The sequence below is a fragment of the Tympanuchus pallidicinctus genome, unplaced genomic scaffold (assembly GCF_026119805.1).
Source record: "Tympanuchus pallidicinctus isolate F22 unplaced genomic scaffold, pur_lepc_1.0 scaffold8, whole genome shotgun sequence".
Taxonomy (NCBI): domain Eukaryota; kingdom Metazoa; phylum Chordata; class Aves; order Galliformes; family Phasianidae; genus Tympanuchus; species Tympanuchus pallidicinctus.
The window spans coordinates 13,330,518-13,355,633 of NW_026294802.1; the positions used below are offsets into that span (position 1 = coordinate 13,330,518).

The window sequence follows — 25,116 nt, forward strand, 5'->3', positions numbered from 1 at the left end:
TCATCACCTCCTCCATAGGGTGTGCTTACATGAGACCACTCCTGATATAAGGCATAGGGTACAGCAGGGCAGAGGGACAGGCTGGGAAAGTCAGCCTGCATCCAGCCAGCTCTCCTGGCGTTGTCCCCAGCTGTCTCCTTGGGGTGGACGAGGCCATGCCTCCTCCTGGCCGGGAGCCCGTGTCCCCTATCACTGCTGGCCAGGCGCTGACGCCAAGAGAATGAGCCATTGTTTCCCAGCCTCGCAGCCTCTTCCTGTCCCCGTAGGGCCCAGAGACAAACAAAAGCGGAGCCAGACTCTTTGGGGAGGAGGACAGGCCTGCTCCCCTCCTCCAGATCCCGCAGCAGCCCCACAGGCAGCAGACAGACAGACGGATGCCCGCCTTGGGGGAATGGGCAGGGACACCCCTATTTTTAGCTGCCTCTGCACCCCACCCCCTTCCTTCCGTGGACAAAAATATGCAAGCTCGATGGACAGGCAAAACCATTAGGATTAAAGAGCTGTCCAGGCCCCATTTCCACCCACTCCCCTATCTTCCCTTGGAGCAAGGCAGGTTCCTCTTGTATGGTAATCCTCTCAATCCATGGATGACTCCTCTCTCCATCCCCATTCTTCTTTCCCTATAACCCCACAGTGCTGCCTTCTTTCCACATATCATGCCATTCCTCATCCCCAAGCCTTGCTCCCAATTATTTCCATGGACATGCCACCCCTGGGGACCTGTTCCCTTCTCTTGGGACTGTCAGCTCCTCTTTTCCTTCATTCCTTTGAAATCCCACAGAATGCTCCCCTCCTCATCCAGCAAAGGGCCCATGCCAGCAAAGGGCACACGGACCCACAGAAGCCCCTCTATGCAGAGAGCTGCTTCTTACTGTAGAGAGGAAAGCTGAGCCCACCCCCAAGTCCCTCCTACACCTCCTTAGGTTTTGTGAAAAGGAACTGGAGAATCAGGTGGTGGGAGATGTAATATCCATATTTAAACAGATATTTGCATTGCCTTTCCCAGTGCACGGAATCACAGAGGTGTTTCCAGGCTACAGGCAGCTGTTCTAGGATTGCTTCTGCTTTATGCAACAACCCCCATCCCTCTCCCTGCTGTGTAGCAAAGCACCCCTTCCTTCCCTTCTGTGCCAGAGTTTGCACCTCCATCTTCAATCCGCAAAACCCCCACGTCCACAAGCATGAGGAGAAGGCCATGGGCAAAAGGAGGAAGAGGATGAAAACATTTGGGATATGAGGAGATAGGCAGAGGGCAGGGAAGCAGAAGCCTGAGAACTTGTCCCTACCTCCTCCTGGGCTTTGGTAATCCCCAAGGCTTGATATTCCTGGCCCAGCTCCCCAGGAAGAAGCACCCGTCCCTTTGCAAGCCCAAGAGCAGGATGTGGTTGATCCTATTCTCTTGGTTTCCCCCCCTTCCCAGAGCATAAATGGACTTTTACAGTGTCAAAATCAGCCTTTCTCCTGTGAGCGCCATTCTGCTGTCTGCTTTCCATCCATGGTGCAGCACAAGGATCCTTCTCCCAAGCATCATCACCAGGCTGAGGGACCACCATCCCAATGGAGAAACCATGGGGTGATAGCAATGTGGTGCCCACAGAGCTGGTGTCAGAGCAGGGAAGCAAAAGGGTACCCCACTGAATTTATCCATCACCCATCTTGGGATGTGCTACCATCCCAGCCTGCTCATCGCAACATCACGGTGAATGAACCTGGACCCACAGTGGGATGCACATCCTCCTGGCCCCCCATTGCAGCAGGGGCTGCCAGCAGCACCTTTCAGACCATGCAATATGCATCCTCCTGGTTGCCGTGAGAAGAATGGAAACATCTGGAAGTCGCCCACAAACGAGCAGCACTCCCAGTTAATGAGGAAATATGAGCCAGGGAGCCTGGGCAGCAACAGGATATGGGCTGCTGGTGTGTGGAGCGGGAGCCCCTTCTCGCCTGCCCTCCCCTTCACAATCCTTCCCCATGAAATTTCCAGGGATGGGACTCAGGAAGAGGTATAGGTAACCAGGGCTGGATGCCCCATCCCCAGGTTGGGGTGTTCTCACTAAGTTCTCCCAAAGCAAAATGCAAGGAGAATCTTCACATCCTAAGAAAGGTCCTTTGCTGCCTTCTCCACCACACCAGGACACCCCATGTCCCCCCAGTCCCTCACTCCCTTCCTGTCACACCAGCAACACTTCAGCCCTGCAGTGCTCTGCCCCAGGGGGAGAGCATGAGGAGGAGAGGGGTCAATTTGCACAGCCCCAACTTTGATGTTGCAGGAATCAAAGCAAGCATCACCAGCACCCAGGGAAGCTGCAGGGCCACTCATCTGCTCAATGATAAGCTGGATAGCCAGTCTCTCTCCATCATGGCTAGACTGGTAGCGCTGCCTGGGGTGTTGCAGAGGGATGAAAGGCAGAGGTGACTCAGGGTAAATGAGGCAGCTGGGTGTCTGGGGCAATGGGGCTGGGAGGGGTCCAGCCATTAGCTATTGCCATGGGCACCCATGGGTTTTGCAGTGGCTCTGCAAGACCATCCAGACCCACCACATCTCTTGCAAGAACAAACAGGGGCAGATGTACAGCAGAAGGGGAGGCTGGGAAGCAGGTTTATACAGATACACTTTCCAGGCAGCTGAATAGACAAGGAGGGGGATTAAGGAGGAAACAGCCCAAGCCAGGGTATAGTGGGGCTATTCACATCACTTTGTGCCCAAGGGTTGGGATGAGGGCTGAGTCCTGGAGTCAGCACATATCCTACAGGTCTCCAACATGCTTCAATGTCATCCCCAAAGGGACAGCTTGGCTGGCACAGACACAAAACCACAAGGTTCGAAGAGCAGGACAGGGGGGGTTCCAGCTGCTTTCCTGGAAACAGAGCACAGCCCAGTGCACTGAGATGCTCTGAGCACCGGCAAGGAAGACAAGGAGAAGAAAGAGGAGGAGGGGGCGAGCTACAAAGAGCTGAGCATGGCCCCTGCCCCATCTGGAAGAGATTTGTTCTGCATTCCCCAGCGGAGTCAGCTACCACTCCCCTCTACAGCCCCCGCTGCAGGGCACTGGGATGGGACTGGAGGCAGAGATGCCCTGGGAGATTGCAGAGGGAGAAGAGCTGAAGAAAGCACCTTCCCTGCCTCTTCCATCACCTGTCTGACTCCCTCTGGGTGGGAGGTGCCCACTACAGCTCTGGCAAGTAGGGATGAAGTAGGTCATGGGTTCTTCTCCTTTCCCCACTGTTGGCATAGCTCAGCCCCTGTCACACCTGAGCTCCCATCACCCTCCAAGCTACAGGCCCTCTAGATATACCCCAAAAATTGGTATTTTAGGGGTATTTCAAGTCTTGTACTCATAACCAACATCACATCTGGCCTTCATGGAAGGCAGAAATTGCAACCATTCCATTTCACAGGGCAGAAGCCTGAGGCTGAGAGGCTGATGCTGTGCCAAAACCCTACAGCTGCCTCTAAGCAATGAGCGAGGCACCGAGCTGCTCTGCTCGCAGCCTCTGGGAAGTGGCATGAAGCCTATCTCCAGCAAAGAGCTTCCTCTCATTATCACAAGCAGCACACGCTACAGATAAACATTGGATTATTCACTGGGAAGGATAATCCTCGAGAAGCAAAAGTCAGAAAAGGTTCGAGCCAGAGAAGCCACAAGTAGTGGTAGTCCTAGGTGAGAGGCCATGGTCTCCTTCCTCCAGAAGCAGAGCTGGAGCTGAGCTGTACGGCCAACAACATGTTGCCCATCCTGCCCAAGGCCACTTGAGCCAAGTGAGAGGCCAGGCTCCATTTCAACATCTCTGCAGACATTTTGTCGTTCCTCAAGCTTCACCCCAACAAGTCCCATCTTGCCTTCACCAGCAGAGCCACCTCCCTTCTCCTCCACGGGTTGGGTGCAGTGCTGGTGTCTGGTCGCACACTCCAGGAGAGCCACTGAGCCTCATCGCTAGGCCATGGAGTCACCAAGGACACAAGCAAAGCTGTGTCCACCAGTGTTGAACTCCTTGGTGGCACTGGTAGGGTCTTCTGTCCTGTGACCATCAAGGGACAAAGCAATGAATCATGGAGGGACGCAGTGTCCCATAGGTGGGCAGAAACTCATGCCACCTCCTCAAGTACACCTAGTGCCACTTCCACGTGGTGGCACCAATATAATGCTTGTCCCAATCCCATAACGCTTGTCCTGACCCCATAATACTTGTCCTGACCTCGTAACGCTTGTCCTGAGACAGTGATGCCTATATGACCCCCCAGGGTCAGCATGCAGGGAGGCTCTTAATCCGCCAGTGCTCACCCCAATATTGCCTGGAGGTCCCGGTGTGACCGCACATTGCAGACTTGGGGTCTCTCTCCCCATTTGATTTGGCAGCTCTGTATCGTGGGTACTGGGGACTTCCCATCCAACATGGTCTGAAATGACCCCATGGTATCACAGAGGTTTTCACACACCTCAAGCAAACTCCTTTCCTTTGCCAGCCTTCTCCAAGCAGTTTAGCAGAGGCCTGGGCTTTCCCCTTCCCCCAAATTCACCCGGGGAAGCAGGAGGCAGCCAATGCTAAAGGAAAGGAAATGGCACTGGGGAAGCAGGGCGGCGGGGGAAGGAGGGAGGGGGAGCGGGGGGGGGGGAAGGCAGAGAAGTTCCTGAAGTTTTCTGTCCTGGATAGTTGGAATAAATCTCATTTTCTCCGGTCTCCGTGCCGGGACGAGGATTGGCTCGGTAGTGCCGCAGCCCGCCCCCTCCTTCCCGCGTCCCCTCCCCGCCAGCTTCGCTCCCTCGCTCCCGTGGCACCGGGGCGTCAGGCACCCAAAGAGCAGCCTGGGGAGCCAAGCTTGGGGGGACGGGCGTGGGAAAAGGGGGGCGCACCTCCCCTTCCCCGCTGGGACGCAGCGCCGGTTGTCCTCACAGCCAACTTGGAGGGACGCACGGAGAGCGTCTCCCAACTTTTCGGCCGGAGGAAGAGACAAAAAAAAGAGAGTGGCCAAAAAAAGAGGTATTAGTATACTAATTTTGGTGTGGATGTGCGGAGAGATGGGGGGTTGTATTGGAGGAGAAGGGGAGGGGGTTGTAAGAAGGGGAGTGAGGAGGTGGGAAAAGCGGGAGGGGTGGCAAAGCGATGGGGACGGGGAGGATGTGGAAAAAGAAAGGGAGATGGCAGGAATGCGACTGGAAACGGGGAGGAGAGGAAGGAAGGGAAAGCGGGAGCAAAGAAAGGGAAGCAGGGAAATGAAGGGGACCCAAGGATGGGGGAGAGCAGCAGAGCCCCCTCCTCATTGCTACCCCATTGCTACCACTCTCACCCCAGGAAGCTTTAATTTGGAAGTTCGAGAGCACGAGAGGGAGTAGGGAGGGGATGGCTGGAAACGTCCCAGAGCGCCTGCTTGGAAAAACACCCTTGTTATAGGCAGAGATATAAATATATACATAACAGCAGGCAGCACAGAAGCTGGACTTGGGATCGTTCATCCACTGCTAGGCGCTGCTCCAGGATTGTGGGAGAGCCCCAGCCCATTGCCCCCTTCCTGCCTGCATGGATCCCAAAACCCCGTTTCTTCCAGTTTTCCCTGTCCCAGAACAAAGTGAGCAGCTGGAGGAGTCTCTGCCTCTCCTTCTCCTCCTCCTTTGGGAAGAGGGAGTTTTCGGCGCTTGGGAAGGCTGGGAAAGGCTTCCCGGCCGCCCACAGCCGTTTCCAACCTCATCCCCCTTGTTGAGACCACCCCAGACTTCTCCTCTCCCTCTCTGGAGCTTGTCCCCTTGGGGTGTGTGCTAAGAGAGGAGGAGGGGGGAGGAAGGGGGAAAGAGGGCTGTTTTCAGCAGCTCTAGCCAACAAGACATCTGGATTATTTTCCCCCCCTTGCTGGTTTCCGCTCTTCCCAGCGAGCGGAGCAGCTCCGGCCATTCCTGGCGGGTGGAAAACCAGTGGAAACCAGCCGAGCTCAGAGGGGACACAGGGCGGGAGGAGGAGGAGGAGGAAGCTCCCGGCCATCGAAGTGAGGGGGCTTCCCGCAGCAGGGAGCTGGGGAGGGGGAGGTGGACAGGCCAGTCAGCTGGACAAGGCTCCCATTGCCCAGTGGAGGAAAGGAGAGCACGGGTCAGCCTTTGCCCTGGGAATCATGAGTTCCTGCAACACTTGGGTGGAGGGAGGGCAGAGACGTAACAGAGAGCCAAGGATCCCCATTGAGGGTCCACAGACCTGGGAGAGGTGTTCTTCCCCTCCTCCCAGCTCCTGTGCCTTGTGCCAGAGGAACATGTCCAGCCACCATCCTCCCATTCCAAACCTTCCTTGTGTCCCCCACTCTTGAGGCTTTGCACAGCCACAAGAGCCATGGGACTGAGGATAGGCAGGAAGCAATGCTGCCACTGTCCTAGTGTCCTCACCGGTGCCACCAAGGGAGGCAGCCAATGGTGGCAGCCTCCCCGGTGGGAGGTGTGTTTTCCCTTCCCAGGCATTAACCCCTGGCAGATAAGAGGGGCCCCGGGTGAGCAAACAAGGCCAAGGCAAGGCGAAAACACATGTTCTGCCAGGAGAGCAGCCCAGTGCCCAGGGCTCTCTGGCACTTGCTCAAAGGTGACATGGGGACACAGCTAGCAGGCAGAGGGCATTGCAGGGGGAGATTGATGGAGATACAACAATGGGGTCTGGGCAAGCAGGGGCTGAGTTGTGTAGGGTTTGTGCATCTGCCTTTGGCATCTTGACCACCACACACTGCTGGGGCCACGCAGATCCCAGCATCCTCCCTGACATCCTGTTCCCCCAGAGGCCATGCAGCCCCACGGTCATTGCCCCAGAACTGCAGCCTCCAGCACGGCCTGCCTCCCCCCATGCTCAGCTGCTGCATTCTGCATTCACGCCCCAGCAAAGCACCTTGGGATCCAGCCAGGGAAGGACAAACAAACCAATACACAAATATTGCATTTTTCCCTCTCTGCTCCTCCTCCTCCCTGAGAACTGTGCCATACCTCAGGCCTCACCCTCTCCTGAAGGGTTTGTCTGAGTAGTGAGAAGCAGGGAGAGGTTTCTCACCCCATGGGGCAGGGCATGGGGAAGAAATCCTCAGCAAGGATTGCAATGGGCAGAGGGAAGGGCACATTCTTGGGGACACTTCCCCAAGGCCAGTCAGCCCCATTGCTCCCAGGAGGAAAGCCAGTGAGACTGGGAAAATTCTCTCCAAGGACTTCACCTTTCTTTGTTTTCTTTAGGAAATCAAGAAGCTCTCCCAGCCACTCTGCAGCTCCTGGCACCCACCTGTGCAGCAGTTCCCAAAATTAGATCAGCTTCCAGTAGCATCTGGGATGACCACAGACCCTCCTGGGGACACCTTCTTGCCATGACCATCGTCATCACCGGGTGAGAAAGTTTCCTGAAGAACTCACTTCTGCCAAGGCCACCAACTGCTGGGACATCCCCACGCTGGGTGACTTCATGAGCGTAACGTAGAGCAGGGACGCAGGGGCAGGCAGCATTGCCACCAGATCAAAACCAAGGCAAGGCGATTCGCACCTCCTGGTGATGGGGATGTGACAGGCCATCCCGTTGCTGGAAACTGGTTTTGGGTTCTTTGGAAGGTGTGGAACAAGGAGGATCAAGATGAGCCTGGGGAAGCTGCCAGTGCTCAGCTGGGTGTCGGGCTCCCATGGCAAGCGGCGGCTGAAGTCGGAGCTGACACCAGACATGATCAGCCCACCGCTGGGGGACTTTCGGCACACCATGCATGTGGGACGCGGCGGGGATGTCTTTGGGGACACCTCCTTCCTCAGCAACCATGGCGGGGCTGAGCCAGCCAAGGCCAACAACTTTTTTGCCCGCACACTGCGTCATGTCCGACGGACACCACAGAGGAGACGGGGCAGCGGGAGCCAGGCAGGAGCATCACCCGAACCCCCGGCCATCTCGCCCATCATCAAGAATGCTGTGTCGCTGCCACAGCTCAATGAGACAGCATATGACAGCGATGGTGGTTTGACCAGCAAGTACTCCTTCAAGAATGCCTCAAACAGACTCTCCAAAGCACACCAGACCTACGGTGAGTGCAAGGATGGGGGTGGTAGCTGATGCCCAGATACCCTTATGTCCCACTGTGGCAATGCCCATGCCACAGCACAGCCATCTCCACCTCCGTACTGAAGCCCCCAGCAGCCCCCAGGTGTCCCAGTCCCTTCATCTCCATGTGTCCCTCAAGGGTGTTTATCCCTCCCTTTCCTGCTGTTCCTTCATCCCATCCCGCTGGCCAGCATTCAGGAAGGCCCCATTTGGAAGGGATGTGGGATGGGTGGATGGGATAGCTGAGGGGATCTTCTCTAGCCTCATAGCACTGGGCTGTGACTCAGCTTTTTTCCAGAGGCTGAGGCCGAAGATTTCAGGAGGGTCTGGGTGCCTGTGGCAACCAAGGGACATGGTTGGGCTCAGAGGGAAAGGCAAGCTGAGGCAATGCTGCCATCTCCTGGTCCCACCCACCCTGCTGCATTCCCACCGGCCTTTTACCATGCTTGCTGCCCGTCAGGAGACCACAGCCCTGGGCTTTGGAGATAGCACCCCTGGGCTACAGTAGTGTGATGCCACTGGGCCCTATAAGGGAGGTAATCTGGCCAGTGCCACCAACCTCCACTGGCATCGGCATCCCTTGTCCCATGGCCACGTAGGCTTTTTCCCACCGTGGCACCCTGGCTGTGCTCACCAACCATCACTTCTTCTTTGCAGGGCTGGAGTCTGGGTTTTGCACCATCCCTCGTGTCCCTCGCCTGGAAAAGGCTCAGGAGAGCACCTTCCCTGGGGAAGAAGAGCTGGATCGCTCAGACTCCCTGCTCTCCTTCCGCCTGGACCTGGGGCCCTCTCTCATGAGCGAGCTCCTCCAGGCAATGAGCTTCTCTGAAACCAATGGGAATCAGGTAGCAGAGGATGGCCAAGACCCACCTGGCAGCTGTGTGCTCCCACATAGTGAGGGAACCAAGGACGGAGTCCCTCCGGGACCAGACACATCCCATGGAGAGCTGAAGGCAAAACCCAGCTTCTGGGACCACTCTGGGCAGGCCGGCTCACTTCTGGGACTGTCCATCCGTGCCAATGGACAGGCACATGCCATTGAGCAGCCCAGAGAGGATCCAGCACAGGCCTCTGCACCAGGGGCAGTGCCCGGAGGGACCCTATGGCAGGGGCACTGGAACGACTGCTCCATTGAGGCAGGAGAGTTCGAGCGGGCAGCCCAGGTCCTGGCTCGCCATTATGGGGGGACAAGCACCCCACGCAGCTCAGAGAAGGGTGAGGGTGCCCGGCAAGTCTGGACACGGGCTGCCTGGGAGAGCCCCAGCAGCAACTCCTGGCAGCCACAAGTAACAGCAGCCAGACCATCCCCGGAGGACACCTGGGACCAAGGAGAGGAGGAGGACGAGGAAGACGAGCTCCCCAGCCTGCAAGAGGGGTACGTTGGCACCCGGGGGGGCCGCAGCAATTCTTTCGAGTATGCCGACGAGGAGGAGGACGATGAAGTCAAGGTGTGAATGGCCATCCCACCATCACAGCCCCACTTCCAAAGACATCAGTGCTGTGGTCATCACCTTCCTTCTTATCCCCCACCTCTGGTGGCAGACCCAGCAGGCAACTTCCTGGCCTTCACCTTAGGGCAGCAGAGTGCAAGGCAGGCAGGAGGGGACCCCATTTCCCGCAGGGCCCCCAGGTCTGGCAGGGTGCTGCAAGGAGGGGTAAGGGCTGTGCACTGCACTGTGCCAAGCTACAGCCCTTCTCTTTCCCTATTAGATGCCAAACAAACATTCCCATGTGCCAAAGAAACCCTCGAGCCCCTTCCCACTCCAGCCCACATCCCCCCACAAGCAAACGATTTGCTCAGGAAAGGAAGCAGTAGTGACAAGCAGGGATCAGAGAGAGCCCACAGACACTGAGCTCGATCTCTTGGTGCAAAACCCTGCCCTGAGAAGGTAGGGGTGACCATGGAGGTGGCAGTGGCAGCCATGGAGGTGGCAGTGGCTGCACCAGGCACCCAGCCAGCATTCCTCTTGCGGTACCTTCCCCTTGCCTCCTGCTGCTGAACATCACTGAGGAAGTCTCTTTGTCCTTGCAGCGAGTCTCCTTGCAGCAGGGAGGGGGAGAAACTTTGTGGTTTGCCAGAGGTGAGACTGTCTGGGCACCAAATACTGCCTTAAAAACTCCCTTTCCCTTCAACCCACCTCACAACAAGGAGACTCCCTCTCTGCAGCCATTATTCCCCACCCTTGTCCCTCTACCCATCCCCCCCCAAACACCCCTCTTTGCAGAGTGCCTTGTCCCAAGGACACACACGGAGGATGCTGAGTGCCCCTCTCTGAGCATCCCCGGGTGATGCAGCCACCCTGGGACAAGCGGCCTCCACGTTGCCTAGCACAGAAGCGCCTTTGTGCCGTGGTGTGGAGCCAAGATGTTCGGGGGCTGAGGTCACCAGAAGGACCCTCACAGCACCCTCCTTGTTCTCTGGGACAGACGGGGGTGTACAGTGGGGGGAGATGCCATTGGGCTGCGCTCCTACGTGGCTCACCCGCCGCCTAGTCCTTGTGCAGAATAAAGAGGCTCCAGCGTGCGCGTGCTATACGTGGGAGCCAGGCAGTCATTGCAGGCAGGTTAAGGGCAAGCCCTCCTCCCTCAGCCCCCCCAGAGCAGTGCCAACACGTTCCCAGCTCCAACCATCAGCACTCAGCAGGGCCATGCAGGATCAGCATCCAGCCCGTGCCAGGGAGATGGCTCTCAGGATGAGCTCCCCCTGTTCTCTGCTTCTTGGACTGCGGCACAAGCTCCAGACCAAAGACCTACATCTGTGAAACAGCCTTTCTGCCCCCACTCTGTACCCCGTGCACTTATTGTCCTTATTAAAGCAGTTTTGATACTAACTTCTCTGGTGCATCCCTCCCTCAGTTGCAGCAACCTCATCATCTTCCCTCAACCACTTTGGTCGAGCCACTCTGATCCCTGTGGGATTTCCCAGCACCTCTCCTATAAGTTGGGCTTGTTCAGCCTGGAGAAGAGAAGGCTGCAGGGAAACCTCACTGTAGCCTTCCAGTAATTGAAGGGAGCTTATAAGCAGGAGGAGGACTGGCTTTATACGCAGCGTGATAGTGATAAGACAAGGGTGAATGCTATTGAACTAAAATAGGGAAGATTTAGATTCGATGATAGGAGGAAAATTCATTACTCAGAGAGTGATGAGCTGCTGACACAGAATGCTCAGAGAAGTTGTGGTGCCCCATCCCTGAAGGTTTGAGGCCAGGTTGGATCCTTAGGCAGCCTGAGCTGGTGGTAGGCGGCAGCCCTGCCCATGGCAGTGGGGAGGAACTGGATGATCTTTAAGGCCCCTTCCAATTCAACATAAACATCACATGTTGACCAACGAGGGCAAGGAGGTGATGCTTGTCCTTGCATTCAGCCCTCCCCTGCTCTTCCTCCCAGCGCTGTTGGAGGCATTGCAATCTCTCTGCTTCCTCATTTTCTGCATATTTCATTCTCCCTCCCCAGGGACATTGGGAACAGGACTGACCCAGCACACTCCAGGCCTGCCTACAAGTCCCTGCAACTGGCGTGATGCTTCTTAATTAGATCAGTGGCATCAGATAATCAAGCATTAATAGCCTGCAGTCTCATGTGAGAGACACAAGTAGGAGCTGCCTAACCCACCCAAAAACACTCCTTCCTCACTGCTCTCCCCTGCCTCACTTTCCCTTCAAGCAGGCTACAGCATGGTAATGTCAGAGTAATGGGTAATCTATCTGGAATGCACCAGATAAGTGAGGTGAGATAAGGGGGAAAGCCAGAGACAACCCCTTATCACAGTAGGAATGCCAGTATGGGGCACAGCTGTGTTCCCATCCCCACACAGCCTGGCACTATACTAGCAGGAGGGCACACAGCTCTTCCTTCTACCTATCAGAGCAAGCAGCCAAGAGGAAATGGTGAAGCCATGCCCTGAGGTTCCCAAACCTAATGTTTAATTATGTACTTTTGTGGCACCAAATGCCACATTTCTCACATCAGTCTTTTTGTTCCCCTTCCTCCCCCCTCCCCTCCCAAAAATGTGGGTGCAAGAAGAAATGGTGCATTGTGACAAGGCTCAGCAAGCATTCCCTGAGCAATCATATCCTGTCTTCCTTTTCCTTTTTCTTCTCCACCCGAACTCCACCTCCAGTGTGTTTGGCCCTGTGCACTGCTCAACCCCACATCCTGGTCTGAACCAGAAAAGCACCTGGCCTTATCTAGCAGCTATTTCCTTTTCTGTTAGTGGACAAAGCTCGGTCTTTGCCAGCATCTCTCGTAGAGCCACAGAGCCAGAGACCTCACAGAAGCCAGAGCAGCTGGAGCAAGCAGTCCCAGCTGGGTTTTTATTAGCACTAGGAAACGGAACTCATCACTCCACCTTGAAGGAGGTGACCTTGAATCCTCCATGAATGTTCAAGTAGCTGATCTTGTCATAGCCATGCCGGTTGGGGAACTCCACTTCATGCCCATCTGGTAGTTTCACCACAAATTTGTCTCCCAGGAATTCAATGATGATCTGCGAGGAGGAAAGGAGGAAGGGAGGGAGGGAGGAAGGGATGGCAGGAATTGGAGAGAAAAGGAAAGGTAAGCATCCACTCCAAAGGCATAATGCTACACATGAGGGTCAGACCTGGTCTGGAGGCTGTGCTGGGGGAGCTGCAGAAAACGAGCCATTGGTATTGAGGATCTGAGCTGGCAATCGGACTATGACCCGAGGACAGGATCTCTCCTGGGGCTGTTTCAGCTACTCAGGTTGTAAACTTGGAGCAGATAAACCTAAGTGCTGCCTTTGCTAAATATACCACATGGCTTAGATTTGAACAGAGTAGAATGAACCTGATGTTTTATTGCCCTCATCTCAGCCAGGAAAAAGGAGTGTTAGCCGTAAACATGCTCAAACAGACAGAACAGGGACTCATCACTGATCATTGCAAATAAAAGGGACTTCTCAAAGCTGTCACTTCTCCACTGCTTCCCCAGCATTCAGCCATGACTGAGGAAATAAGACTCTTCTCTACAGCCATATGAAGTGGTCTACTCCTGAACACAGCCCTAGTAGCATCTTGGGACATAGGACAGAGTGAGGCAGCATCCCTGGCAGGAGGAGAGGTAGGACAGATTGTCAGTATACCCAAAAGTAGTTAGGACAGAAGAGTATTTGGGGACCAGAGAAGATAGGGAACCACACTTCTTCCAGCCCAGGTCTGGCTTAAAACCTGTGTTTGCATAGGAGGCGATTAGAGAAATAAGATACAGAGCAGCAAGATCCTGCTTCCTGGAAACCTCCTTTGCTTTCACACATCCCTGGGCTGGAAGCAGTTGTAAAGCCTGAAACAGAGAAGGCTCACACAGAGTTCCACCGTTGATTTGAAGGAGAAGAAATAGCAATCAGGACCAAAAAGCCAGAGGATGAAGGAGCAGTAAAGAGAAAGGGAGGCACTGGGCAGGCAAGTGGGAGGATATGGGGTACAGGAATCTCTCTCACCATCCCACAACCCCACACCAGCACAGAGCCCTCACCTTGACAGTGGAGCCCTTGTGGAAACAGAAATGTTTACTGCGTTGCTCCTGCTGCCAGTTGTCAGAGCACAAGGAGTTGCAGACGATGACAGACTCTTTGAAACGGGGGTTGAAGTGAAGCGCCAGATCCGAGGATTTGCAGCCGAGATTGATGGCAAACCTGTGGGTGAGTAGGAGGAAGGTCAGCTGCATGAGAAGGACAGGATCTTGGAAGAGCTAGGATCCAATACACAGTTCTGCCCCCAAAGCCTCCATCAGCTGTGAAAATGTTTGACATCGCCTGCTCGTGAACTCACCTTCAGCGTCGGTGAGTTTCTTTGCACTTACCTATCAGCATCCTCAGATATATGGCCTTTGATCTTCATGGTGCCTCCAACCTTCCAATCCAGGTTAAACATTTCAAACGTTCCCTGAGGCAGAAACAAAAAGGGGTCTGTGGATTTCCATCCGCCATTCCTCCCCTGTCACCACACTGCTTGGAGAAGGTGTCCGAGCCAGTAGAACATCTACTGTTCTCGGCAGAGGTTCCTCTCATAGCCTAAAATCATAGGCTTCTCCATAAGGGGAAGAGTGGGCTAAGTGCAGGCAGCACACAACAAAGAATGAGAAAAGAGAGGAGATGGTAACAGGCTTGCCCTCAGCACAAGGAAAGATAGAGCTTGAGAACAGAGGTATGAAGAGGATTCAAGCAGAGTGGTCCAACCCCCCCATTTGGTGGACAGCACCGCTCACAGCCCAAGAAATGCAAGGATTGAGAGTGGAGGTCTTCATGCCTTATCCCATCCCTCACACAGCCTCGCTGACTGCATGGCATGTCAGCCTGAACACCCTGGGCAACAGCAGGCAGGAGCAGAAGCCCTTACAGCCATCTTCCTTGGAGGGCAGTCAGCAGGCAGGGAACCACCAGCAGTTTAGCTCAGAAATGCTTCATATAGACGATCTCACATCCCTTCACTTCCCTGTGGATTATATATTAACATATTAAGCAGACTGAGTCATGCACATATCTTTCCCCTAGGGACCAGCCTCTTTGTTGAATTCCCTATGGAGGCACCAGTACACATGGCCCTTAGTGGTGCTACTGCAGCCACCATGTAGGACAAGCAGCTCCCTAGCTTGCTATGGAGGTCTGACCACCGCGTTCGTTTCTATTCTTGCTGTAACAGCTCAGCCAAATAAAAAGCTTCCCAGCTCCTTTCTTTCTTGTGGCTCTAGATTCATCTCCAGCTCATGGATCGCACCAGCAATATGTGGAAGCTTTCTACAATCTCCCATTCAAGTTGTACTGAATGCTAAACCTTTGAGATTCAGGAGCCAAGCACAGGGGGTTTGATAGCTCCATCTTCTATAACACTGAGAAACAGAAATGGGGAGTGTTACTCCACTGGTATCCTTGCCAGAGATGGGCTACAAGTCAGTAGACAGTTCCTCAGATTTGGTAGAAGTTGTTGGTGCTGTATTTCCAGAATCCAGAAATCAGTAGAAAAGCAAGAGGGAAGCTCAGAAGAGCAGCAGCCCCTCAATCCCTCCCAAGCCCCATCCCTGCAGAGAGCAGCTGGGAGGCAGTTCCTGCCCTCCCCCAAAGGCTCCAGATGTGACAAGAGATAAAGGCTGATAAGCACTCCTTCCCTGGAGGTACTTCCTATTTATCTGTGACCAGTGGGCCATAAAGACCAGCAGGCTCTGGCAATTTATTTACTGTTGAGGTCACTGAAGTCGCTGGTGAAACTCCCCAGGGCTGAACTTTGGTCTGCAGGAGCAGGTGATGTGGGTGGTTGCATACAGACAGTGGTTTCCAGCATTAGGTCTGTTTGCCATCACACTGCGGTGCGTCCCACGCACACACACATGTTCACATTGCCTTCATCATGCCCACTGATCCCCCTGGCAGGGGGTGAGGCTGCCCACGAGGGAGAGCAGCACGTGTCCCACGGATGGGGAAAACCACTTGCGCAGGGAGTTGTGTGCAGAGCTGCGGATGTGAGAATATACACAGGCAGGGAGAGAGGCAGGAAAGAGGAGAGGGGCTGTGAGATTTCTTCCAGATAACAGTAACCCCCCTCGTGCAAACGCTCAGCAGGGGCGTTCACCCCTTTGCCATTTGCCACTGGGAACAATAGTGGGAAACCCGGCAGCAATTCTGCCAGCGCTGGCGACTTCCTTCGTCTGTAACCTCTGCATGGTCAGGAGCCAGCTCTGTGCAGATGGTCTGGCTCATGCAATGGGGTGTGCTCCCCATGTAGGAAGGGAACCCTAGAAAGGCTGAAATGCTCCAGTGCAACAGGAGGTGATGACTGGGATGACTGGAGGAGGAAGGAGACAGGTTGGTTATTTCCCAAAGACATCACAAGCATAGGGAAATGCTGTGATGTGATGGAAATGTAAACCCCAAAAAGAGAGGAAATCTGGCCACAGAGCATCTACAAAGGAGGTGAAGGTGCTATGCAGTGAGGAAAACATAAAGAATGGGTGTGGAAGCTGGTGGTCACCTGTGCAAGGGACCAAGGAACCTTTCACCCCTAAAGAGATTATCCTACAATAGGGATACAACCCCCTGACCTGAAGGTCCATCCCATGCCAACCCTGGCTGGAGGGCAGCTGCCTACACTGATGTGGGATGGCCACTTTGACACTGCTGGAGCTGGAAGAGGCCTTGCCAGGTTCCTGAAGAGAAAAAAGGTCCCAAAAGGTAGGGTTTGGAGTTAACACTCCTTCCTGTCCTTCCCTCTATCCCTCTGGCCTCAGGCCACCAGGAGCACCCACAGGGGGACTCAGAGTCCTTTGGGTGACCTCTGACAGCAGCACCTATTGCCACCACCACTACCACCCAGCAGCCACACTGTATGCCAGAACCAACGCTTCCCTCCTCAGTTGGCTGCCAGGATCTGCATCCGAGGCACCAAGGAGTCTGTGCTGCAGACCAGGATCGGCACACGTTCAAGGCAAAGAGGAGCTGGAGAGAGCACGCATTCCTTCTCGGAGCAGCAGCTGCTCACTCTGCTATTATTTCCTACTGCTTCATATAATTTGTACTCCACAGCAAGCTATTGTCCCTTTCCACTGGCTATTTATTTCCTTGAATAGCCTCTGGGGAAGGATTTCAGGGAGAGAGTAAGGAAAAAAGAAAAACCCTACACAATAAATATCAAGCAGTGACCTGATTTAAACCATGTACTCTGACCTCATTCAGGCTCCAGTAACATTTCCTCCCTCTAGTCCTCATCAAGGCTCATTTCTGCCTCAGTTTCCCCCTTTTTATGAAGCCTCCTGCCTTAGAAGGCTGTGGGGTGGATTTCAAGAAGCTAAACCTAGGATTTCTGCTATCTTGAACTTCAAGAGGGCGGACTTTGACCTGCTCAGGACGCTTGTAGCACGGGTCCCTTGGGAGTCGCTCCTTAAGGGTAAAGGGGTCCAGGAAGCCTGGACGCTCCTCAAGGTGGAAATCTCAAAGGCTCAAAAACAGGCTGTCCCTGAATACTGTAAGGCGAGCCGTAGGGGGAGAAGTCTGGTGTGGATGAGCCGGGAATTACTGTCAAGACTCAGGAAGAAAAAGAGAGTCTATGTCCTCTGGAAGAAGGGACAGGCTACGAGGGGAGATTACAAGGAAGTTGCTAAGGTATGCAGGGAGGAAGTCCAGAAGGCAAAAGCCCATCTTGAACTTACATTGGCCACTGCAGTAAAGCAGAATAAGAAATCCTTTTACAATTATATCAATGGCAAGAGAAAAACCAAGGATAATCTCTATCCTTTAATTGATGCGGGGGGGAATGTGACCACAGATGACAAGGAGAAGGCTGAGGTCCTCAACGCCTTCTTTACATCTGCCTTTAATAGTCAGACCAGCTATCTTCAGGGCACTCTGTGCCCTGATCTGAATATCTGGGCTGACACGCAGAATGTCTCCCCGGAGATCGAGGTGGAGACAGTTAGAGAGCTCCTCCTCCAGCTGGACAGTCACAAGTCCATGGGACCGGATGGGCTTCATCCTAGGGTGCTGAGGGAGTTGGCGGGGGTGGTTGCTAAGCCGCTCTCGGCTCTCTACCAGCGCTCCTGGTTGACTGGAGAGGTTCCAGAGGATTGGAGGCTTGCTGATGTGACGTCCATCTACAAGAAGGGCCGTAAGGAGGATCTGGGGAACTACAGGCCTGTCAGCCTGACATCAGTGCCAGGGAAGGTCATGGAACAAATCCTCCTGGGAGAGATCACACGGCTCGTGCGCGACGTTCACGGGATCAGGCCCAGCCAGCATGGGTTCATGAATGGCAGGTCATGTTTGACCAACCTCATCTCCTTCTACGACTGGGTGACCAGACTGGTAGATGAGGGAAAGGCTGTTGATGTAGTCTACCTAGACTTCAGCAATGCCTTTGGCATGGTCTCTCACAGTATCTTTCTGCAGAAACTGGCTGCCCATGGCTTGGTCGGTTTTACCCTCCGTTGGATAAGGAACTGGCTGGAGGGCCGTGCTCAACGGGTGGTGGTCAATGGAGTGAAGTCCAGCTGGAGACCTGTTTCAAGTTATGTCCCCCAGGGGTTGGTACTGGTGCCCATCCTGTTTAATATCTTCATTGACGACTTAGATGAAGGGATTGAGTGTACCCTGAGTAAGTTTGCAGACACCAAGTTGGGAGGTGGTGTCGATCTGCCTGAGGGCAGGGAGGCCCTGCAGAAGGATCTAGATAAGTTGGATCGCTGGGCTGAGGTGAATGGGATGAGGTTTAACAAGGCCAAGTGTCGGGTTCTGCACTTTGGCCACAACAACCCCATGCAGCGTTACAGGCTTAGGGATGAGTGGTTGGATGACTGTGAAGAGGAAAGGGACCTGGGGGTGTTGGTTGATGCTCAGCTGAACATGAGCCGACAGTGTGCCCAGGTGGCCAACAGGGCCAACGGCATCCTGGCCTGCATTAGAAATGGTGTGGCCAGCAGGAGCAGGGAGGTGATCGTCCCCCTGTACTCAGCACTGGTGAGGCCGCACTTCGAGTACTGTGTTCAGTTTTGGGCCCCTCACTACAAGAAAGACATTGAGGCCCTGGAGTGTGTCCAGAGAAGGGCAACGAAACTGGTGAGGGGTCTGGAGCACAAACCTTATGAGGAGCGGCTGAGGGAGCTGGGATTGTTCAGTCTGGAGAAGAGGAGGCTCAGGGGAGACCTCACTGCACTCTACAACTTCCTGAAGGGAGGCTGTGGTGCAAAAGGGTCTGGCCACTTCTCCCAGGCAAATAGTAGGACCCAAGGAAATGGCCAGAAGTTGTACCAGAGGAGGTTTAGGTTGGATATTAGGAGAAACTTTTTCTCTCAAAGGGTGGTCAGGCACTGGAATGGCTGCCCAGGGAGGTGGTGGAGTCGCCGTCCCTGGTAGTGTTCAAGAGGTGCCTGGATGAGGAGCTACGAGATATGGGTCAGTGCTTGTGGTACTGGGAATGGGAGGGTGGTTGGACCAGATGATCTTGCAGGTTGTTTCCAACCTTGTGATTCTGTGATTCTGTGATTTCGCCTCTATCTCCCCCAGTCAGAAAAAAAAAAAAAAAAAAAAAAAAAAACAATTTTGAAAGGACCATCCTGCACCAGGGAGACTTTGGTTTGCCTCTCATCAGATAATCCACAACCTTCACCCAACCTATCCCTAGGCTCTGTCAGCCAGCCAGCTTCCTAATGGAGGAAGACGGCGAGAACAAAACGTACTTACCTCAGCAAGCAGTGAGGTAAGCAGAAGACTGGATAAGCAGGTCTGTGGATCTCGAAGGTGTGTACAGAAGTGGATAGTCCAGGAGATGCAGAAGCCAAGGCAATGATAAACACAAGGAAACTAGTGCTTCTGAGTACTAACCTGCTTCCTAACTGGATGGGTCCTCTACAGAAAGACTTGAATTCTCCACTAAAATGGGAAAGAACAAAGGATTGGAAGACAAGGTGTAAAGCCCAGCCATCCCGCATACCCCAGCTCCCTGGGTGTGCATCATCTTAAGCCCCTCTGGGCAGTATGGAAGTCGCATCCACACTCCAAACCTGGAAATCTGGGAGTAGAGAACACCAACATTTGGAAGGAGCCCTACCAGCATCACCTCCCTTCAGCTGTACAATGCAATTTTTCTTCCTAGGGTTGTGGGAAATGCAGAGGAGGAGGGACATAGCTAGCTGAAGACCTAAAATTTGGAAAACAAAAAAAAAAAACCCAAAAAAACAGAAACAACTTTTCCACAGAGCTAGGGCAGCAGGAAATCACAGAATCACAGAATTATAGATTCATTAATAGTCAGAAAACCTCACAGATCACCTGGTCCAACTGCCAGCCCACCCCCACCATGCCCACTGACCATGTCCTCAGTGCCACATCCACACGGCTCTGGAACACCTGCAGGGACGGTGACTGCACCACCTCCATGGGCAGCCTGTGCCACTGCAGTACTACTCTTTCCAAGAAGAAATTTTCCCCAGTATCCAACCTGAACCTCCTCTGGAGCAACCTGAGGCCATCACCTCTCATTCTATTACTGTTACCTTGGAAAAAGAGACTGACCTCTACCTTGCCGCAGCCTCCTTCCAGGTTGGTTGTAGAGAGTGATAAGGTTTCCCCTGAGCTGCCTCCTCTCCAGATTAAACAATTCTAATATAGGAGGGAAAAGGGGAACCAGAACCAAGACAGTGGAGCAGATTAAGAGCAGAGGGAAGGGCGGTAGCCTCGCCCTCCATCTCTTCCCCTCATGTCGTGTCAGAAAGGTGCCACAGTGACTGACATCTCTCATCTCCATGGAGAGTTCAAATGTGCTCTGATGGATGGTTTCAATCCCCAGGACCAAGTTACAGCCTTCTGCTTTTCAAGGGGACATCCCCCTTGGGAAGCAATGAAGTCTGTGGCAGCATTTTTGTGGAGTATGAGACATGGAAGAGGAGAGGAGCAAAGAAGTTTGCATGCATGGAAGCTGGCTCGTAATACCAGACACCAACTCAAGCAACCAGATGAGTCATGTGCTATGGGTCCTCAGCTTGCCCGAGGAGCAGAAGAACTGGCAGAATGTATGGAAAAGAGGTCAGAGGACTGATTACATTGCCACCCATTTCCATTTCCAGCTTTCATTTCTCTAATTCTTTCCCTCATGGGGCATGTCAGGAATGTTGGTTGTGGGAAAGGCTATGAAAAACACGCCTGGAGATAAAAATGCATTTGTGTTAAAAACTTTCCTCAATAATGGCAAAGGAGAAGATGCGTAGAAAGCTCATGGCTTTTTTCACTCTCATATTTTTTGGGATCTCCCTGCTTTGTTGTATATAGGCTAAACAGGTAAAGTCTCTTCCACAGTGCTTCCTACAAAGAATCAGCTTCATGAGGTTTTGTGTTCCACATGCATTTTATGCCAAAAGATTGTGATCCCAAACAGCTTTCTTTCACCATTGAGTAAGGAAGACAGCAGGCTCCTCATCTTGCACACGGGAAAACTGAGGCATAGACACACAAGCTTACACCCTGAAACAGCTCTTCTTATTTGGACTCTCACTCCCATGGGCAGATTTTCTAAAATTAAAAATCAGCTTTGCAAGCTTGTCCTTGCAAAGAAGCTGAAAGGAAGCTGGGCTCACCTGGCTAATGTAGCTCAGATGTTGGAGATGCTGATCTCTCATTGCACCATCTACTATTAGTGAAGTTACTAAGGCATTGAGTGCCTCTGAAAAAAATTAGCCATTGGGTGGTTCCAATTAAATCCAAAAACCAGAGGCATTAAAAATGAATGGTCTCCTTCCAACAATGGAAACAAGGGGACTTCCAAGACGCCCCAAGCCCAGCTTCCCTGAATTCAAGGAGAGCACTTCCCACAGCAGAGACAGCATGAGGCCAGCTGACTAGAACTGGCAGCAGAAGAGAACAAGCAGAAGAGAAAAGCAGAATTGCGCCATACACAAAATGTCCACGGAGACCTCCTTCCACCAAGCTCAGAGCAGCAATGCTGGGGTCCGGCCCCACACCACAGCCAGGGCATGCAGTGAGAATGCAGGCACAGCCTCCATGCCCAGTGCCACGGAACAAGGCTGCTGGTGCTGCACAGCTCACTCCCAGCGCCTTTCTCACAGGTTCCAGCGCTGCGCCGAGGCGGGTTGGACAACTCTGAGGATTTGCAGGAATCCTTCAGACAAGCAGAATCTGTCTGAGTCACACGCATGAGGAGCGATGCCAAGGGTGGCTCATCCACTGGAAAAAAAAAAAAGAGGAAAGAGAGAGAGAAAGAAATGCTAATGGAGCAATAGCAAGTTATGAAAAGCCACAAGAATTAACAGCTCATGGGCTGGAGAGAAGGAAAGAAAAAAGTCTCTCTCCTATGCTCACATTGCTAAATCCTTATACCTCTCATATGTGCCAGGAAGCAGCAAGCCACCTTACCCCATCAGCTTTGAGAGGGTCTGGAGGGGCTCTGGATCCAAAGCTGTGGCTAAGGTCTGCAGAGGAAGGAGCTGTCAAGTTGAAACTATCTGCTTCTGCTGCTCTGAAATTAGCTAGAATGCATTCCCTTTGATGGTCCTGCAAAATGAAACAGTAAAAACCAAACCAGATGGAAATGGAAAAGAAAAGCTCTAAAAAAAGGGAAGCAAAATCCCAAAATGAGTGACTCAGTGCGGGAAATGGGCTTCTAAAGAGAGAACTGCAAGCATCTAAAGGAAACCTAAGAAAAGCCCAGGCCCACAGAACTGACGCTCCCTGTTCCTGCCTTCCCTGCTACCAGAGCAAAGGGCACCAGAAATGCACAGACGGACCTCCAGAGCAAGCCACATGGAGAAGAGACAGACTGAAAGCACTGCAGAAACTCCAGGGAACAGTGCAGAGGCTCCACTCATGCAGGCCTGAGTAGAACTACAGCCACAGCCTAGCTTGGAGCTCCCAAAGCTCTCAAAGCCAGCAGCTGGCCTGCAGGGTCAGGGAGCACTTACACAGTACCACAGGGTGATCAGCAGCAGCTGGGACACCGAACCTCCCTTTCTAGGGCTATACTCGGCACTGAGCGACGTGTCATGCACTTGAGGACATGCTGTTCAGCTGATCAGTCCCATATGGAATGCTGTCCTTTCTCTTGATGCTCCCATGAGCCTTTATTCCCATTTCTGACCCTTCTCATGCAGCCGCCAAGACAGTCAGTAGTTTATAAAGCCCTTGCTTGGCCACAAAGGATGTTTATTTTGCGTTCTCAGTGGTCGTGCTGCGCCATTTGCTCTCTCTGGCTCCCTTCCCTCCAGCCCATGTCTCCTCCTGCTGCTGCTGTTTTCCCCATTACTGCTAGCAGAGCCAGGCCAGGCGCTGGTTGCTCTCTGGGCTGCTCTGCGCTGCTCCCCTCTGTAGCCCATCCTGCCTCCAAGCAGACACTGCCCTAATTGCAGTCCAATTCCTAGACAGAGATCACTCACTCCCAAGAGGGGGGAGAGGACTACAAGCAAAATGCTTGGGACACAACTCACACCAGACAAATCTTATCACATGGAGAACCAAACACACTGCCATCCGGCGTGCAACAGACTTGGCAAGCCAGGAGATTTGATAAGAAGCATGAGAGGAATGGTGGCTGCAGCTGTGACATAAGCTCCCACCACCACACAGCTTATCACTGCTGTCAAGATGGGACATGCATCAGTGTCTGCTGCTGCACAACAGCAGGGAGAAGCTAGTGGAAACCTGCTCTCTGGTCCTGACCATGCATGTAGCACCGCTTACAACACTGTCCCTGAGGAACATCTCTATTACTCACTATGTCTCGTTAGGAAAGGGGTGTGAATCTTTCCTCAATGGCTCTGATGGAGACACAGCTCCCCAAGGAACCAGCTCAGGGAGAGGTAGAGAGAGCCCAGTGCCCACCAGCAAATGGATGGGTGATGATCACCGGAGCTAAGAGGCCTCTGAGCCCAAAGATGAGCCAAAGATGGCCTAAATGCAGGCTGCTGTGAACCAGTTACTTACTGGATTCCCTTCTGTTTTTCCAGGGTTTCAGGCTGGATATCACGAAAAAGTTCTTCAGCACAGGGTTGGAACAGGCTCCCCAGGGCAGTGGTCATGGCCTTGAGCTTGCCAGAGCTATAGAAGCACCTTGACGGGGCTCTCAGACATAGGGTCTGATTTGATTGAGTGGTTCTGTGTAGAACCAGGAATTAGACTTGATGATCCTTATGGGTCCTTTCCAACTCAGAGTATTCCATCGTTCTACGGTCCCTGCCTCATCACCACACTGCCTCTACCACCCCACAAGCCAGGAGGTCAAACATGGCCAGCAGCCCACAACATGAAGCCTGGGACACTGAGTCACACTGCATGCTCAGCCCTGCCCAGCAAACAGAACCTTTCCCAGTTTCAGCCAAGCACACGCTCACATCCTACCCACTCACCTTCAACCTGTTTTGTGACATTTTCCCTTGTCAGAGAGGAAAAGTGGAAATGGGAGGATTAGTGGGTAAACAAAGGCTCCGGCTGCCTCCAGCAGCTGCTGCAGGGGACTGCACTTCAAAAGTGAGATCCAGGCTTACAGGACTGAGCTGTTTTGCTCCTGGCACTGAGAGCGAGGAGCAGGGCACAGCTCTCAACCACAGAGTTAAACACTCAATGACTCTTTGAGTCTTCTACCCAGCCCACACTATCCCAAAGTTGTCCCTAGGGACAAAATCTGCCACACCATGCTAGAGTGCACAAAAGGCTGGGATGATCCCTGAGAAATACACACACAACTCTATACCTCCACCTGGGTTTCAGTTCCCTTTTTATTTCCAGCCCTATGCATGCTGTGCACTGGCACTGGATCCACAGCAAGCAGAGAAGGATGAATGGCCAGGCTGGAGGCAGAGCCACTGCTCCTGCTATTTCACAGTCCAGATTCAAGCCAGCACTAAAGTTTCCAAGGGAACCTGAGGGAGTTGCAGCCAAACCAGGACTGCTGGCAACACGGGATTTTCAATTCCAGGCCAAAAAGTGTCTATTCAGCTTACCCAGCTGCCAAGCACAAGCCAAAAGCACGTGCACAAGGCACTGGGGCACCCTGCAATGGGAATGCCTCCTCCCCATGCTGTGTCGGGAGGAGAGACTGCGCAAGGCTGCATCTCAGAGCTCCCCAGGCTGCTGCAGAACTACACATCCCCAGTAAATGCTTTGCTAAGTCACACACTTCATCGTCACCGCAATGCAGGGATGTGTTTTGTCAGTCAGGCTCAGGGATTTGCTGCATCTGGGCTCCCCGATCCACTCCAGGATTCCTCGTATCATGACACTGGTCTCTGCTCAAACCATGCTTGGCTGCCTGTGAAAAATGCCTTAGCAATAGGATTTTTCTTCTTTTCCCTCCTGCTGTTCTTTAAAGCCAAACTGTACTTCTGCAAAATCCAGGCTCTGAAGGCATTTTTTTTCCAATACTTGTGTTTTGTAACTACATCTCTTCAATCCACTATAGATAAGACAGCAAGTCGGGGCTGGAGTGAGAACAGGTTAAACTGCTCACCTGCTCGAGTGCCTCTCTCAACACTTCAATCCCAAGTGCGTGTTATCAGTAGAGTATCTTTTCCAGGTAGAAGCAGTGCAGAGAATGAGTTCATCAATGCTCCCCCTGGTGGTCCTCACGGACTTCCAGACTCTTCTGA

At 53.2% G+C, this 25,116-nt stretch overlaps 2 protein-coding genes across 3 annotated transcripts; one reads left to right on the top strand and one right to left on the bottom strand.

The window, feature by feature from the left end:
* Positions 1-4,687: 4,687 nt before the first annotated feature.
* On the top strand, positions 4,688-10,859 carry CDC42EP1 (CDC42 effector protein 1). Its single transcript, XM_052668736.1, has 3 exons — positions 4,688-4,980; positions 7,188-8,011; positions 8,686-10,859. Exons 2-3 carry the CDS (start codon positions 7,576-7,578, stop codon positions 9,480-9,482), a joined length of 1,233 nt encoding a protein of 410 aa, XP_052524696.1. The 5' UTR covers positions 4,688-4,980; positions 7,188-7,575; the 3' UTR covers positions 9,483-10,859.
* Positions 10,860-12,299: 1,440 nt separating this feature from the next.
* LGALS2 (galectin 2) lies at positions 12,300-14,499 on the bottom strand. Of its 2 annotated transcripts, none has more exons than XM_052668766.1 (4): positions 14,382-14,499; positions 13,846-13,928; positions 13,519-13,678; positions 12,300-12,514 (listed from the first exon to the last, which is right to left on the bottom strand). In XM_052668766.1, the coding sequence occupies exons 1-4, from the start codon at positions 14,385-14,387 to the stop codon at positions 12,368-12,370; spliced, it is 396 nt and encodes a 131-aa protein (XP_052524726.1). In that variant the 5' UTR covers positions 14,388-14,499; the 3' UTR covers positions 12,300-12,367. The 2 variants fall into 2 exon arrangements, with proteins under 2 accessions (XP_052524726.1, XP_052524725.1); XM_052668765.1 differs by lacking the exon at positions 14,382-14,499 and adding an exon at positions 14,292-14,342.
* Between the last annotated feature and the right edge of the window lie 10,617 nt (positions 14,500-25,116).

Coding starts and splice junctions, on each gene's coding strand:
- CDC42EP1 (XM_052668736.1), top strand. CDS start 7,576: ATGAGCCTGGGGAAGCTGCCAGTGCTCAGCTGGGTGTCGGGCTCCCAT. Junction 8,012..8,685: donor CAAAGCACACCAGACCTACG/GTGAGTGCAAGG, acceptor TCTTCTTTGCAG/GGCTGGAGTCTGGGTTTTGC.
- LGALS2 (XM_052668765.1), bottom strand. CDS start 14,327: ATGCAGTCAGCGAGGCTGTGTGAGGGATGGGATAAG. Junction 13,929..14,291: donor TGTGTGAGGGATGGGATAAG/GCATGAAGACCT, acceptor TTTCTGCCTCAG/GGAACGTTTGAAATGTTTAA. Junction 13,679..13,845: donor ATATCTGAGGATGCTGATAG/GTAAGTGCAAAG, acceptor ACTCACCCACAG/GTTTGCCATCAATCTCGGCT.